Consider the following 16,920-nt stretch of genomic DNA (forward strand, 5'->3'; position numbering starts at 1 on the left):
AGCAGCACTGACATGGGACCAAGTTCAGTGTCAAATTTCGTATAGATCACGTCTCCGGGAAAAGGCTGCCTGCAAGGCTGCTCTCTGGCAGACTCGACTCCCAGCAACGAGCGCGTGCCTTGGTATTGCACACCAGGGACTTAGGGAACACACTTGTTGCTGAGAACGAATGGGTGTTGTGCATCACAAAAGCAGATGGCTCTTCAATTAATTGGGGGGAGAAATGATGCTGTTTCCTGAAAAGAAACATCAGGTTCTTTGTAGCTGGGAATTTAGAGAAGATGGAGGAAAAAATCGGGACCTTTGGAGAAAGCTCTGAATATGTTTTTGGACCAATATGTGCCAGAGATCCAGGCTTTAAAAATGAATATATTGTTTCGAGGACACTGTCATGGACCATGTGTGTGGGGAGAGAAGGGTGCTTTTTCATTTTGGAATCTTAATTGAGGTCTAACTTCAGAAACCCAGTGCTGACAAAAAGAACTATGTCATCCTCAGTTATTATTTGGAAAACGTCATGCTATCTCTCTGGGATTTGATTTACAGCTTGAAGAAACACAATTCCTCAGGAACAGTGAGCTAGGGCAGTTCATTTCTTCCCATGAAGCAAAGGTCTCCAACAAATATGTGTGATGCCATTCTTTCCGATCTACTTTTATGTCATTTTCAGTAACCAGAATAATTTGAGAGCGCTGAAAATAAACAACTCTGCCATTCACTATTGTGCTAGTCGCCTAATTTTTCTGGTATCGTGCCAACTAATAAACAGAGAAGGTATGCTTTTAAATTCTGTGATTTTTTTCATTACTCGATATTGACATACTGGCTTTTGCTTTATGATTCAGCCCACTAACAAAGATTGAGTTCACTCTTTCAACTCATACACACGACTTCTAATTTTAAGTTCTTTTAATAACCTCAAACACATGAAAAACAAATAAAATGAGCTGATAATTCTGCACAGTAAAATACACTTCACATATTTAGCTATCATGCTGTGGAATAACTCTACAATGTCAAGTAGCACACAATTAGTAAAACTGTAGGGGGAGGAAAAGGAGTGTTTTGATCCTGAAGAATTTTGATCCTAATCAGATTGAAATTTCGGCGTTCTTGTAGTGCTTGATATCTTCAATCACACACACACACACACACACACACACACACACACAAATCTAACCGAAGCCAATGTCAGGTTTTGCATTCTGTGACTGAAAGAAAATGCTAAAATATACAAATGCATCTCGCTTTGTACAATAAACATTAACATCATTATAAAGTAAGATTGAGTCTAAAATTGTGTGATGGAATGTCTGATGTTTACCTAATTCTCAAACCAAAGCCAGCCCAGTAACAAAATGACAGAGCATGTAATAAGTCTTGGTTGTGTAAACACTGGGAGAGAAGGCAGAAAGCCAGCACAGCATCTTGCTTGTCCAAGGCCCTAGGCTGTTACTGAAGGATGCCTCGACTGCACCTTCTTGGCAAGAGAAGGTCATGGTGACATAGAATCAGCTCGAGAATAAGATAGAATTCTAAAACAAAGGGATGGTTAAAAAATAAACCACATTCACTATTTAGCTTTTCTGCCTACGGCTATTGGCACAATTCCTGTTTCTGTGCATGAAAGACAGGTTTTAGCCATCTGATAATATTTCTGATATTTTGATATCTGTCTTATGCTCCAGTTTACAGATAAAACTTTAAAAAAAAAAAGACTCCGTAGTCTTTGATAACTCAAAATGCTATCTTTATCACTTATATCTTTTTCCTAGCATAGGCATCTGTAAATCCATAGATGAACTTGTCTCTAGAATAAGAAAAGTAAAAGGGAATCTCAGCTGCATCAGGAACTGACAACTTTCATCAGTTGAACCAAGAACTTTGGACCATTCACTCTCCCACTAAGTTAACATGAGACGCCTGATAGTTCACTGGCTTTCAACATAAAGAATCACTAAGAATCGCATTATCTATACCAACATGGTGGGTGAGTGAAATTATACTGGGGTTCTAAAACCAAGGGGGTTGTAGGACCTCTTCTTTCACACTGTGACCAAAGACCTCTGTGATTTTTTTTTTCCTTACGCCACCTTACTGGAGTCATTGAACCCAATTTCACTGATTCTCTGGGCCGAACTGACCCAATCAACATTTCGAGGTTTGAATTTTCAACTACTCATACAAGCAATTCTTTGAGCATCTTTGCCTATCAGGCTCCAGCTCGCCACTGCTCAGGAGGTGCTGACCTCCAGATGACCGACCAGTCAGGTCTCCCTCGAGTCTGACGCCCCAGTTAGCTCGAGCATTCGAGAACAACGCAGCCATCTACTACTCTACCTCTGCTGGTGGCCCAAATACAGAAGGGCGGACCGCGAATGCTAAACCAAACGGAGAAACGGCTTTTGCACTTCTCATCTGTCCCGTTTAATCCAGCCCTTTGTCTGCAGAAGTTGCTGAATTTGTCTTGAGATATCCCTGGGGTCCTTTCCAGGTCAAATGAGCAACCCTCTAAAACCTAGACAGACTGACCGAGGGGGCCTTCCCTTCCCTCTGTAATGTTGGGCTCCACTAGCAAGGCTCGAGGCTCTGCAGCTGTGGGACTGTCAAGGAAAGGGAGCCAGGAAGCTTGAAGTGATAGCAGTTTTCCCTTCCTAGGACCTTTCCCAGGATGAAGAAACCCTGGAAGAGTTCTTTCACAAAGACAGAAGGACTTGCAGCTTCTCTGCGAGATCTTGTGGCATTAAAAAGCGTGGCCTAACCAATATATTTGGGGGATGTATAAAAAAAAAAAGAAGTACATTAGCCTCAGCCTTTATTTCTTAATTACAAAATTTTATCCTTCTTCACAAAAGTCATGCACAGCTACCTGGCAGAATGCATCGCACGCTGTTTTGCATCAATAACCCCTACACTTCCCTCCTGAAGGCGTCTCATCGCCAAATGCAAGCCGACTGCTTAATGCAGGACTAATTAGTATATCCCCTTCCAGTCTGCAGGCCCTCCATTGTAATTCCTTCCCAGCTCATTTTTTTCCACAACCGAGCATCAATCAATGTAAGTGCCCTGCCTGCCTCGGAAACACAAGATGTCCTCCATGCATTTGTCATCTGCCACGCAAACAAAGGGGGAATTTAATTGTTGATCTGGGTCTGCAGCTACCGCACACAGTAAAGGAAGCTGCGGTGGGGGGAGAAAGGAAGCCGCAAGGTTTGGTGGGTGGGCCAAGTGCAAACAGCACAGGGGACTTCTTTCTAGTCTCTGATCTTAGCCCTTTTCAGGGCTGGGCCTTGAGGGATTTAGCTACGACCCAATCATTGGCTGGACTTTTTCCCAAGGCAAATGAGTTTTTCCTCTTCTTCCGTATGAATAGGAAAATGCCCCTGAAAGAAGGTGCATGTAACAGCTACCACGTCAGACTCTTTTCAGAAGCCACGTCGGCCTGCGCCGTGTGCCTGTCCGTTAACCGAAAAAGACTGTCGCAAGGAGACAAAGTCAGGGTTTTATGCAGAAGTGAATGACTGGTATTATTTTCATCTCCCCCCCGCCTTTGGGAAAGTACTGATTTTGGCTTTTCCAGTCCAAAGGCAGGCACAGAGGGAACAGAGAGCAGCCAGGGCCTAACTAGCAGCTGAGCGTCCGTACTCCGCTGCGTTATAGAAATGCCTCCCCAGCTCCCTGAGTCCCGCTCGGCCGTTAACCAGATCCCCAGCGGACCCCCGTTCCGGTTAATGTTTGAGGACTGACTTACACTAGTATTTCGAAGGCATTCTTGTGCATGAAGTTAGTAAATACAAACAGTCTTAGGGGCTTCATACTGCCCTCCAGCTGGATGAATTCTGTGATTACTAGTGAAATGTAAGTAGCGAATTGGCTCTGAGGGTATCTCAGCCAGTGTTCAAATGAAGCGAGTATGTGGTTACTTGATAAAGAGATGGACTTCTTCACAAAGGTGTAAGGTTTTGAACATCAGTGGAGAAAGCTAATGGAGTATAAACAGAGGTAGCAGCCAACTGGTAAGCAAGAGGAGGTCTTTCGTTTGTTTCCCCAGGTTAGTATTTTTCCAGGTACTCGTAGCATGTGTGAATACAAACAGTAACATTTTCCCTGTTCAAGTTCATCTAACGTCTGTGAGTACTTACTGTATGCAAAGCTTTGTGGTATGGCAGGAAGGTTTCAACAATAACTAAGATGTGGTCTGTACCGTCCAGAAGCTTACATGCTAGGAGGGAAGATAGCATGAAAACAACCAATTTTGCAAAGGGAACATCAAATGAGGACTATTGAGATGGATAAAACACAGAAATCCCAGAGACTTGGGGAGGGGGGGGGAAGGGGGGTGGCGCAGGGCAACAAGGGAGGGCAAGAAGTTCCAGAGATACCACATCTGCCCTGGAACTTGAAAGAGGATGGCAAGAAGCCACGGTGGCAGGAGATGGGCAGAGGTGAAGGGTCAGGGACATTCCAGGCTTAGAAGAGCATAAAAGGACACAGAATACAGCAACACACCACCTTTCCTCTCTGCCCAGGGAGTCAGCCCTCTGGAACTTCGGTGGCATGGATATATTCTAATACAAACCTAATGTAGATCCCTGGGCTTTTCCTTGTTACTATTTCAATTAGTAGCTGCTTTTATTATCATAAAAAGGAATACCTGATATTTGAGAGAAACTAACCCCCATTGCTCTTATAAAACATGATCAGGGGAAAAAAAATACTTCTAAGACATCCATTTTTAACCTAATCAGCCGAAATAAAATCAGTTCCATCACCTCTTGTACTTTATACAAGATTAAGAACAAAACGCTAGTATATGTTTTATAACTGCTTTTCCTTAAAACGTTGATTTAATGACACCTTGCCTATCTCAAAAAAAAAAAAAAAACCGCTCAAACTTTTCCTTGTTTAACACAAATGAGGGGCATAGGGTTTTAATCTGTGTATGTGTTTAGCATACAATGGTTTTTCCATAAATTTAGCGTTAAGGATCAGGTCATTTGAACCTGTTCGTGAACTCCGCATGCCCTCCGGCTTCCTAGAATTTTTGGTGGGGCACGTCTACTAGAATGCATCCAGTTACAGGTGACAGAAAACCCATGACTTAAACTTCTTCTGTAATCGTCTTCGGTTTCTCTTCACGACCAAAAGATAGCTGTGGCACTGCGCATCCCCAGTCCCTCACAAGACAACGTCCGGAGTCAGGAAAGAGCCAGTCACTACGTCGTGTTCGTTTTTGAAAGGAAATACTTGCCGGGGCCCTCCAGGAGACAGCCCCCCCCCCCAAGTCTCATTGTCCAGCATTGCATCAAGGGCCCAAGCCTGAGCCACACACTGGATGCAGTGACCATGCCTGGCTTACATAATCAACGCTTGTCCCCCTGGACTCGGGAAGGTTCCCTGATCCAGGAAGAAGGGCTAGAAGAGCAGCTCCCTTCCCGCCATGACAACTGCAGCTCATACTGCCACAGGGTCTATAGGAAAGTGGTTGAGAGTCGATCCTGAGAGCTCCCAAGGAGCACATGTTCCTCCTTTATCCTTCTTTTCCCTTCTTCTTTTACCTACATGAGAAGATGAAGGTTAGCTGACCCTATCTGTGGTCATTGTGTCATAATATATGTAAATGAAACCATCGTGCTGTGTGTTCAAATGCACACAGTGGCGTATGTCCATTATTTCTAAATAAAACTGGAAAAAAAAGGAATGGCCGTGCAGTGGACAAGCCACAGTGACTGCTATCTGGCAGAATCTGACACGTTTTCACAACAAAGTCTTTGGATTTCTGAAAATCTACACAACAGGTGAACAAATGACATTTGTCTGGGCTCCTTAAATTTTCCTGATTTTGCCAAACACTCGTTTCTCTGAACCTATGCCTCACCACTTATAGATTTCTTGTTAAAGATGTTTAGCGGACTTCATAAAATGACCTCATCCAGAAACACAGGATCCACGAGAGATATAAAATAAACCTGAGGCAAATATCCAACCTCATCCTTCTACCTTTTTTTAGTTCTCCCTACGTTCCAGCTTAACCTTGCCCAGTACTTCATTTTTAAAAGGAGGTGAAGAATTCACACAAGCCAGATCAGACCCCCGTGCTTTAGACCCTCATCCCACTTTCTGTAAGAGTTATCACAGTTATAAGTTTCTTGGTGAAAATTGTTAAGTATCTGTCTCCCAGAGAAAGGGAAATCAAGGTAAGTCCTAGTTTCAGAATGAAGAAAACGTCCCCAATAACTCCCAACGAGAGAGACCTCCCTATGGGTCTCACTGTCCACTCTTTCACCATATTCCAAACTTAAACCAATCACTGGTAAGGGAATGGAATTACGTGACTGAGACGAATAGGCGGACAGGCCCATGACCAATTTTTGCATACTTTGAGATCCCCCAGTACCTGGCACGGGGTAAGTAGGCACTCAAAAGAATATTTATTGAATGAGTGAATAAATCCACCATTTCCCTCATTCCCTAGCCATCAAGTTTTCTCAATTCCCTGCTAAAGCGTTAACTGCTTCCCTTTATATGGCAAATCCCCACCCCCCACCCTCCATCAACAAAGTGTAAGGGCTAAGAAATACCCTGTCCTTAACTGTTTTAGGTCAAGAAGGGTGGGAATGAGTGGTACAGAAACTCCGGCTGAACTGAAAACAGCTCGAAAAAAAATCTGAGATCTCAAATGTCACTCATGCCGACCATCACTGGTTTTTCCCATCCTAGAACATGATACCGTCAGTGTTTAAAGCCTTGGTCTCCAATTCAGTACGTTATCACGAAGAAAAGAGGAATTTATTTTTTAAACTTAACAAATTGATGTGTCCTAAATCAATGAAAAGTTTTCTGCATGATTCAATATTAGCAGTTAATAAAAATCTATCAATTGGCAGTGGTATAGGAAAAAACCTCTTCTGAGGTTATAAATCACACAGATAGCGATTCAAGCAGGGCCTGTCATTAGCGTATTAGGGGGGAAATCCATAGATGATGCATAGTCATTCACAGAGCATCCACAGGTCTTCTGTCCTCAAGCTCGTAACTCACGTTGAGTATCAGATATCATTAAACTTTACCAAATATTGCTCGGCCCATAGATTCACACAAAAACTAAAAACCAATTTGTGCATGCCTGCTATTTAGGACATCCAGCTCACTAATTGCAAAATCTATAGGAAAGTCTGCGCGGCATCAAAGCCTTGGTTGATCCTATGAGCGGCTCTAAATGAAAAACTGTCTGTACTGCAAGTAAATAAAGCCCTTAATGCACAGTTTCTGCCTCTAATGCTGTTTCTCCTGTGGGTTTTGAAAATGACCTTCCTGTGAGCATCAAGGACTATAACTTTTAGATAAAGAAACTTGTTCCTGTTTTAAGTCTATGTCAGGTTCATTCCCCTATAGCCCACAGTTTTCAAAAGCAGAGGAAAAAGTAATCCAGAATTTAAAAAAAAAAAAAAAAAGTCCTGTTTCCAGAATGAAGTTCCCTGTCAGCCTGCCTTGGGCCTTAGGTGGAGAAGCAGAGATTAAAGAGCCAGTATTCTTTTTCATGTTTCATCTGCCAGTTTTGTGAATGTAGAGAGAAAACCAGTGGCTCCAGCTAAGCACCCAACTGTGGTATTAAGTAGAAAGGTGTGATTCTGGCACACTCCCCCCTTACTTGCACGCTCTCCACATTAGTGGGTTCAGAAATACTTGAGTTCCTGAGAGAAAGCACCCCCTCTCCATTCTCTGCAGCCACGGCTGAAGGTACCTCACGGAGGGGTGAATGGCGGCGCAGATGCGTCCTCGTATCGCCATGACGATAATGAAGCTCTTTGTTCAGCTGGGTGAATGTGAAGTGTGCGGTCTCCGATGAGCTCACCATTTCCTATTTATTCTATACTTACCTGAATACGCCAAGTATTGCAGCTTTTTAATGCATATGCAAACCCCTAAAATGTCCTTTTGTGAGACACTTCGCTAAAAGACCGCTTTTGATATGTGTTCTCCATCTCCTCTTCAAACTGAATTAGACTGCTTCCTTCTTTTTAAGACACAAGTAACTCACTATTTAGAATCTTTGGCTTTGATTTGGTAGAACAGCCCCAACAGGAAGAGACCATGTTCTCTTTTTTTCTCCATATTTCTGAAGGCAAACTTGTACTGATTTGTTTTGATTTACTAACAGAATTATGCTCCTGCCACAGACACAGGCTTCCTTTATGTCCTTTCAATCATCGGTCTATTTCTGGGGACAAAGTTTTCCCAAGGAAAACGGAAATCCCTCTGTGGGTGACTGTGCGCAGAGCCATGGACGTGTGCTTCAGCAAGAGTTCATCAGGGTGAGGAGGGCAGGAGTTCTCCTCCGCAGGCAGGACATTTCTTGGATGCCTACCACTAAGCTCAAACCAAGAGGCCAGGTGACATTTCTAAAAGCTATTCAATAACACCGAGCATCCAGTCTTTTGTGGGGGAAGTGTGTCTTTGACGTAACCGCTCACATGTCCTAAGATGGAAGGAAGCTCCCTGTGGTTTTCTTTTGACTGAATTGTATTGGTCACTCCCTTCACAATGGGGGGGGGGGAGGGAATTTTGATTCCAATAGCCAAAAATTGTCAGATGAGCAGAACTGGAACAGTTCAACCAGGAGGATTTACATCTCTGTTACATTCTTCTCACAAATGTGGGGTCACCTCTGTCCTCTGAAGAGCACAGCCTGTAATTCAAAGGCACCTTTAGCTGGCAACGCGGGGTGGAGCTGATGACAGCTTCTTGGTTCTCCTCAGAGGAATAGCAGCCAAGAACAAATTGGTTACGCCCTAGACTTCAGACTAAAACAAGTTCTCGCGTGTAGCAGAGGCGCTCAGAAAGGTACCTGGGACCGCTCGAGATGGTCAGTGAACCTGGGACACACGGATCCACCCTCCCGATATCCTCACGATTACCCTGTATGATCTCAGTAAAGGCCATCGAAATGTTGCGAGAGCCTTCAATAAAACTGATTCCTACGGCACAACCTAAAAGACCTCATTCTAGATATGTTGTGATGTGACCGGTGAATCCAGTGAGGGGCACACGGGCCGCTCTACCAAAACTTTGGGACACCAAAAAGGAAACTTTGAGATAAATCTAAGAGAAGATGCCAGGTTATGTGTTGAACGTACTCAGACCGTGTCACGGTAGAAAGCTAAAAATACGACCCACACATCAGTTTGCTTTCTCTGCTTCCTCTCTTTAGCGTTTGAGCACATTGTTGTGAACGTAGTCTGCAGCTCATTGGTCTGATGATTATGTATCTCTTTCCGAGGGACAATTAGCTATTTTTTAAGGACTTCCATATCAAGTAACTTACATCATGCTTTTTTCGGATTTTCCCCACAAAGGGGATTTTAGGAAATTGCCTGACACAAACATTCTCTCATTTCTCTCCATTATCTAAAGCTAAAACTCACAAATAAAAACAACAGCCACTGGATTAAAACGAAAAAGTTTTTGTGTTTTTTCAAGTTGTCTAATTTATTACAAACTAAAAATCCCTTTCAAACTGGCACCAAGGTGGCTTTTCTTCTTGAGCTGATTAGGACCACATGAGCTCAGGAAAAGCTGTCAGATCCTGCCTCTGGCGCAGCTGGAATGATCCAACTGATTTGCCAGTATGATTTTTTTTTTTTTTTGAAGAAAGAAGCTTCATCCCAAAGTCATAAATTTATATTCTAGAACCCCAAGCAGAAATTATTCCTTGTTCGTTTTAAAAGAAGCAAAATTCCACTGTGACTTCTTTTTATGGGATGTCAGAAACAACGAGGGCAGTATTTTGGTCCCCACATCCTGCTGTCGTGGAAGCTAACTCAGTACCTTCTCTCTCACTGTCTGGCTTCCCACTGACACATGGAGGTCGCGTTCAGAAAATACTAGTCCTCAGGAAAGAGCCCAGATCGGCGTCCAGGCCAGAATGTACCTTCACCTCTTCAGAACCGTGTGTCAGGCTGGCCCAGGGCAAATGAAGGGATGAGGTGAAACTTGTTTTGTCCCACTGACCTCGACGGGCTCCCAGACCTGCTTTGTGGCATTGACCAAAGCAAGTTAAGGCACTCGGGGAGCTGCCTGACTCCCCAGGGAGCCAGAGGGGGCCCCCTTCCTCAGCAGTCCTTCCACAAGCACGTGACAGGAACATGCAGCAAGCCTGCCTCTCTCAGGTAGGTCTCCTCTCTTTGCTAGATGGCCCTTGGCCTGGGTGATGAAGAAGGCTGCATTATGGGGCCCTAATAAATCTGTATTTATTCTCGGGAAACAGAGTCATGTTGCCTTAGCTCCAAAAGACGACACCACATGAGTCTTTCAGTCCCTTTCCCGGCACATACGTGGAGCTCACGGAGGAGGCCGATGTTTTGCTAGCTATGCATTTCAGAATTGAGATTTTCTTTGTTTTTAAGTAAGAGAAAGTATTATAAGGAATGGGCAGGAGGGGGGATCCTTATGTTGATTCTGCAAATTCTAACTTAACTTTAAAATTCCTTTCTCACTTTTCCCCCTTTCTATGCACTGTATCCTGGGGATAATTCTTTTTTTTTTTTTTTTTTTTTTTTTTAATTTTGCCTACGTATGGTCAAAGCCCAGCCCGGAATCCCCCGCCGGGCTGGGCTGATCTGGTCTACCATCCCAAGTTTTTCTTCCTGTGAGACTCCAAAAAGGCGCCTCTTTGTCTCTGCCCTCGTTAAAAAATACTAGATCCATTTGCAGTCGTTCCTTAGTCCAGAGACACAGCAGACGGAATTATACACCAATCGCCAACTGGGGCGCGCTAAGTTTCTCTCTGTGAAAATAGTGGGCAGAATTTCATAACCCGTCCTTCCTCTATTAATAGTTAACCAGGTTGAGAGGATTTGAATAAAAGCACATCTTGTTGCATGCAACAGCGGTTTGACAGAGGAGCTGTACGGCAGAGTTAGTATTTTACTGCTTTCAGCTTCACCACGCAGTTTTGTAGCCTGGGAAGCCGCGCGTGCAGAATGGCAGAACTTACAATTGCCTACAAAAGGCGAGTACAATGCTACCTGTGGAGCCCCGCCACCAAGAGAAGAGGACAGTTCCGGGCCTTAGAGATACCCTAAACTGCTGAACAGTTTCAGAACAGAGCTTGCCACTATGTGAAGCACTCATCAAAGCAAATCTTTCTCAAGCAACTGTGAAGACATAATTATTACATTTTCCAACCATCCACTGAGTGCGTTGTGAGGCAAAGGGAGAATGGGAGGAAGACACTGGAGCTCCTCTGTTGAGGAACGTAAGACGCGGAGGGGGACTTGTGATCACTTTTGGAGCCAGGAAGAGTGGCCTGGGTGAGCTTCAGCAGCCTTCAGACACGGCTCTTTTCCAAAGTGACTTCCCTTTACTCATCCAACCCCCCCCCCAAAAAAATCAAAATGTACTTCATGAAACTATTGTATATGAAGCACTTATTAGCCGTAATTAAATGGACAATATGAATTTACTACGTCTTTAGGACTCTGGCTTGTTCTGGTTTAGAGCAAGATGATTAATGCAAATACATATTACTTGAGATAACCATTTAGCAGCTAATTTAGCCAAATTTATTACAGCAGTTAGAGGTTTTTCATTTTAGCAGACGGAGACAAGGACATGCCAAAAAGTGGGCAACGTGGACGAGTGCACACTGCCCTCTAGTGGCCAACCAGCTGGCGCACTTTCGGGGGTGTGGAGTCGCTGCGATCCCTAGCCAAGTAATAACAGCAGGTTTTGCACATTTCCGGTATCCTTTTAAACCATTCCTTTCCATAGCACTTTATTTCAGGGGATGATTTACTGCACTTTCCCCTTTTACTAGCTCAGGAGTACCCAGATACAAATCAAATCAATTTCAACTTGGCAAGATTTTGGTTAAAGTATCATTTTTAACATCTGCATTTTAAAGCTCTCCTTCACTGGGTATTTAATGGCACCGTTTCACATTACTGATTGTTTTTACTTGTTCCTTCATTTGGGGCCATATTTCAGAGCCTGTGTGGAGCTGTCACTCTGTTTGGCTCTAGCCAAGTCAATTCTGTGCCTCCCTTAGGCCAGAGTTTCTCTCTGACTTGGTCGGGGGATTTATTTTGCTCCAACAGTCAGTAAAGTCTCACCAGAATTCCCCCTGACTGACCAATGTAAATTTCGTTCATACACGGACTATAAATTCTGTTCGACAAGATCAAAAGGAACAGATGTATGAGGACACTGGTTGATATTGCTTGCACTGAGGTGAAATGATCAAAGACAGGGGTAAAGCATCTTCGGAACCATTCAAATATCTGGGATCTCAAAGAGATCTACCTCGCAGCTATGAATAAATCACATACAGATTTTCCTTTGTTAGCGTCTGACGTCAAACCCATTGACAATATCCACACCACATTAGGTATTCTGTGAGCCAACAAGATTTGTAGTCCTTTTATTCTTCCTTTCACACCATGGCTGCCCAAAACGGAATAAAGTCTTGCTACAAATGCTAGTAGCCCTCGCTCCACTGAATTGTTGATTTTATTTGTCCTACTAATGGCATTCTACATTAAGCTTACAGAAGGGCACCCCTGGCTTAGTGCAGGACCTCCCCCTTTCTAAGCTTGCCGTTTTACCAAGATAATAATCATTTGGTCCCCGTCTTAGTACACAATGCCTTCTGTTTTGTTTTGTGTTTACCCCCAGTGCTGAATAAGGGCCAGTGTGTGACGAAGTACTACCGCTGGATGCAGAAGAACGGAGGATATATTTGGATACAGTCTAGCGCCACCATCGCTATTAATGCCAAGAACGCAAATGAGAAGAATATCATCTGGGTGAATTATCTTCTTAGGTATATTTTCTAATTCTTTTTCATTTCCCTGTCAGTTTTAAAATATGCAGCCCATGGTTAATAGCTGACATGTTTTATTATCTTTTGGCAGTATCCGGTGTGGAATTATGTGGAAATTCTGCTTTTCCTTCCACAGACTCAAAGAAATATGAAAAGATCAGAGCTATGTTGGAGGGGACGTCCAGGGCAGATTCACAACATTTTCAGTAATTCTTGGTCTGTCAACATTTGGGCAGCTCTGCAGAAGTTGCTTTGGTTTCCCCCACCAATGTTCAGGCTAGGGAAAAAAAAAAATTACAGACTTCTGCCTACAGATGAAGCATCCAAAAAGCACCTGCTTCTCCCCGCCCGTCAACCTACGCTCATGCATTCCGGTCCCTTAGAAAATTAAGTAAAAGAGAACGGGGAGGAAGGGGCAGGGTTCATATATCCCCCCTGTGTTCCATCCCTTTGAAACCTTAAGCATATTCCACCGCATTGGATTCCTGAGGCGTTCAAGTTTTGGTAAGCCAAGTGAGCTGCTTTGCCAGGATTAAGGCAGTGTCAGTGTATAAATGAAAGCAATCTTCTCGTGTCTGATGCCATGTGGCCTCAGTCTAGTTTTACGGCTAGCTTAATGTGCCCTCAAATTGACATCCATAAATGAGGCCAGGCTCAACAGCTCCCTAAATTCGAGTCTGCAACCCCATTTCTCTCACCTTTCTCATCTGCTTTCTGCCTTTGGAGTCAAACTAGCAAAAAGAAAACCAAGACCAACAGCCTGGGTGGTCTGCTTTCGGGGGCAGAATTTCCAAGAGGTCTTCCACCGATCCTGTCCTGAAACAATCAGGAGGCTCGCAGCCTGGCTGTCTCCCACCACTGTCATTCCAGTTTTTGGCTTCTTTTGGCTGAAAGCCACCATGTAGGACCCACACGTGGTCTGAATAGGAAAGCTTCCAGTAGGTCTTATGAATGGAAGTGGGTGCCCTTTGGCTGATAATCTAGACAGGGAGCACCTGAATCCCATTTTTCTTTGAGACAGCCAAATGGAGCCAAGATGCTGACAGCCATGGCTCATCGGCACGCTGACCCTTCAGAGTGTGTTCGCGTACGTTGGTGAGGACTCGAAGGCACACATGCGCTTGGAACCAATAGCATATCAATCAGACACTAATGATTATTGCTCTAGAGGGCCCTTAATGTGCACCACTTAAAACAGTCTTCATTTATCTACTTTCTTTTTCCTTTTTTGACCTCTTCCACTCTACATTAATTCTCTCTAAAGGTCCAAGTATGTGTATTTAATGTGGCTTTCTCGGAGGCCTGATTTTTCACGCGAGCCTTCCCCTGTGTTTGTGATATGCTCAAGATGGGTTCTGATATCAAGGAATCCTTTACCAAGAGGTTTATGGAACGGTGGCTATGTGTAAGGCAGGTTAGAAAAACTCACATGCCAGAGAAAATAGAATAAGGTACCGTGGCATTAACATTCCTTGGCTAGTCAAAAATGGTGTTGTGCCAAGGAGACCCATTACTATTAGAAATCATGCATTAGTAACAGGGACACCACAGACTAGAAGACACCTGTCCCCCATGCTGACGTAACATAGGGTACTGAAGTCATCCATACACTTGCCACTCCCTATTCAGGGAGACTTCTTTTTGTCTGGATCTTTCTTACTGCTTCATGGGTCTCATGACTTCCTACTCTGCCCCCAAATGGAGGCAATGAGAAGGGTTAAGGGGAGGTCGGTCCATGAGATTTTGCATCAACACCCTCCATCTAGCCTGGGATCAAAGGATACAAGCTCCTAAGTGTTCAGTGTTTCTAGTCCATCTAATTCTATAGGGAGAGGACGGAAGCAGTTTGGGTACCAAAGACCAGGTTTCAGGCTGAAGAGCCTCAATCTCAAACATGGTAGACCTCTCTCAGCTGACCCAAAGACTTAGCTGACTTCAACAATAAAAGGCTACAAGTTGGGTGACAAATGACTTGTGAAGCCCTGTGCATCTGGACCAAAGGAGACAAATACAGATGGGTGTCAGCAGAGGAAACCACATCTGCCATTTGTCGCTATCACTTCTACAGGCTAAAGATCCAGAAGAAAAGAACGTGGCCCTGGCAAAATAGCAACTATTGAATATTAGCAAAAGAGCAACTTCCTGAAGTTTGTTTTTCTTTCCCACATTCCTGTCCTTTGTTCTCCCATGAGCAATATTTTCATGCCACCTCCCTCTCCTCACAATCCCTCGCTTCTGGGTCCACTCAGGCCTCTCCTTCCCTGTTGTGAAATGACTGCTCTTCTTCCTGTTCCCTCACGTGTTGGTAGACTCAGGGACTCCAGAGTGTCCAGAGACTGAGTGAGCGCTAGGGCCACCTTCCCACCATTAGTCTCATCTGATTATCGAGAGAAAGCCCTGCTACTGAAGCTAAATCGCGCTAAGGCGTAAATGCCTGACAATCCATCTTAGTGAATTAACCCTCCGAGCGACACCGGCCGTTTTAGAGTAGCTACTGAAACAGTAGGGATTGGCAAACGGATCAGTAATCGTCTCTTGTACGTCTCTGGTTGGCCAGCCAGCATGGAGGGCGGAAGAGGCCTTTTCCGCTTCCGGGCAAGAGGCTTTCCTTGTGTCTTGAGAGGACAGGAGCCCAGGTTGCTCATACACTGGGCTGGCCTTGAAGTGGCATTTCTAGAAGATAACTAATGCAAACTGACCGAACACAACTCTTTTTTCCAGAAGAGGCCTGTTTCTGAATTAAAAATAGAACAAAAATTAAGCACATTTGTGCAAATGGGGTTAGATCCATTCTGTTAGAGCCTCTCCCACTGGGACTCTCCCCACTACAATCAGGGTCCCAGCTTAACAAGCCACAGGTGTACACCACATGAGCGGCTGAAAACATGATTGTAATGGGTGTGTTGACAGTTCAGTAGCCATAATCCACGCATCCCAAGGCGCACCTGCGCCTCTGTCAGATCATTAGGTGCCGAGGGCTGTGCCCACCGCCCCCACCTCCGGTAGCTTTAGAGCCATCGGAACAGCTGAGAAGCTCCATCAAGGAACCAGGACAAGGGTACTGAGGCAATGCACTCATTAGGAGCCCAAGGAAGATAGGGCACACCAGGAGGCATGGGAAAGCTTAGCTGAGAGTACTTCTCACCCTCCCTTCCCCCCAGGTGTCAGACTGGGAGGAATGTCAAGCAGCACAGTGCCCGGGCCCCCAGCGCTCCCTGATTATTTAAAAGCCTTTTAGTGGCTTTCCTGTGGCATTTGGGTATTCAGCCATTGTGGCAGGGTGCAGCTGTATCCCCGGCACATGAAATCCCAGCTTCTGCAAAAGTCCCATAAGTTGCTGAGAAAGGTGATTTCTCGAAGAGACTTTTAAACTCTCACAACTCCAGAGGTTTGGGGCCAGGAAGTGGGGAGAAGATGGTCAAAAGCAGACCATCGAGAATGGGTGTCTGCCCTCCTGATGAATGCCTCCCTCCCCCGCAGCAATCCCGAGTACAAGGACACACCCATGGATATCGCACAGCTCCCCCACCTGCCGGAGAAAACTTCGGAATCTTCGGAGACATCCGACTCTGAATCAGACTCTAAAGATACCTCAGGTATTACAGGTATTCCTCCTTCTCCATGTTCTGCGCTCACGGCTTGCCTGTCCAAACGCGAGGGGTGGGCTGTGGCCGAGGCGGCTATCAGAGCAGAGCCACGGTTCCATCGGATACAGAGACACAAGTCCCATCAAGTTGATACTGCGTCTTTCTCTGCACACGTGTGTTTACGTACCACCACATACATCTGTGTACACATGTGTATATACGCATACATATATGGTATCTATACATGCATGTGTGCCATGTACATATAAACATATGCATGTGTACAAGCTACATGTACACAAATATACAGAGAGAGAGACCGATTAAGTGGCCACTCCATGTCGGCCCTCCATTGGCCACACAGAAGGAATCCTGCCCTGACCCCCTTGCTAGCTTTGGCCTCTTTACCAGAAGCAGTCTCAGAGCTCTCTGTGCTACCTCTAAGACGGTCTGTATCTTTGAGCCCCAGATAGTCACATCCTTACCAAGCTGGGGCTAACCATCCAAAGC

The 16,920-nt window shown here is 44.7% G+C and overlaps 1 protein-coding gene and 1 long non-coding RNA gene across 3 annotated transcripts in view; one reads left to right on the plus strand and one right to left on the minus strand.

The window, feature by feature from the left end:
• Positions 1-16,920, plus strand: part of NPAS3 (neuronal PAS domain protein 3) — an 817,945-nt gene that overhangs the window by 795,348 nt on the left and 5,677 nt on the right. For both annotated transcript variants that reach the window (XM_087859047.1, XM_087859046.1), the window contains 2 exons: positions 12,676-12,823; positions 16,304-16,428. In XM_087859047.1, the coding sequence (XP_087715173.1) occupies positions 12,676-12,823; positions 16,304-16,428 (273 nt within the window). The remainder of the gene's footprint in view (positions 1-12,675; positions 12,824-16,303; positions 16,429-16,920) is intronic.
• The window catches only part of LOC148107109 (uncharacterized), a 246,574-nt gene that overhangs the window by 159,987 nt on the left and 69,667 nt on the right, over positions 1-16,920 (minus strand). The window lies entirely within an intron of this gene.

This window comes from Ursus americanus, chromosome 35, assembly GCF_024610735.1.
Source record: "Ursus americanus isolate L20-20 chromosome 35, mUrsAme1.1.p, whole genome shotgun sequence".
NCBI lineage: Eukaryota > Metazoa > Chordata > Mammalia > Carnivora > Ursidae > Ursus > Ursus americanus.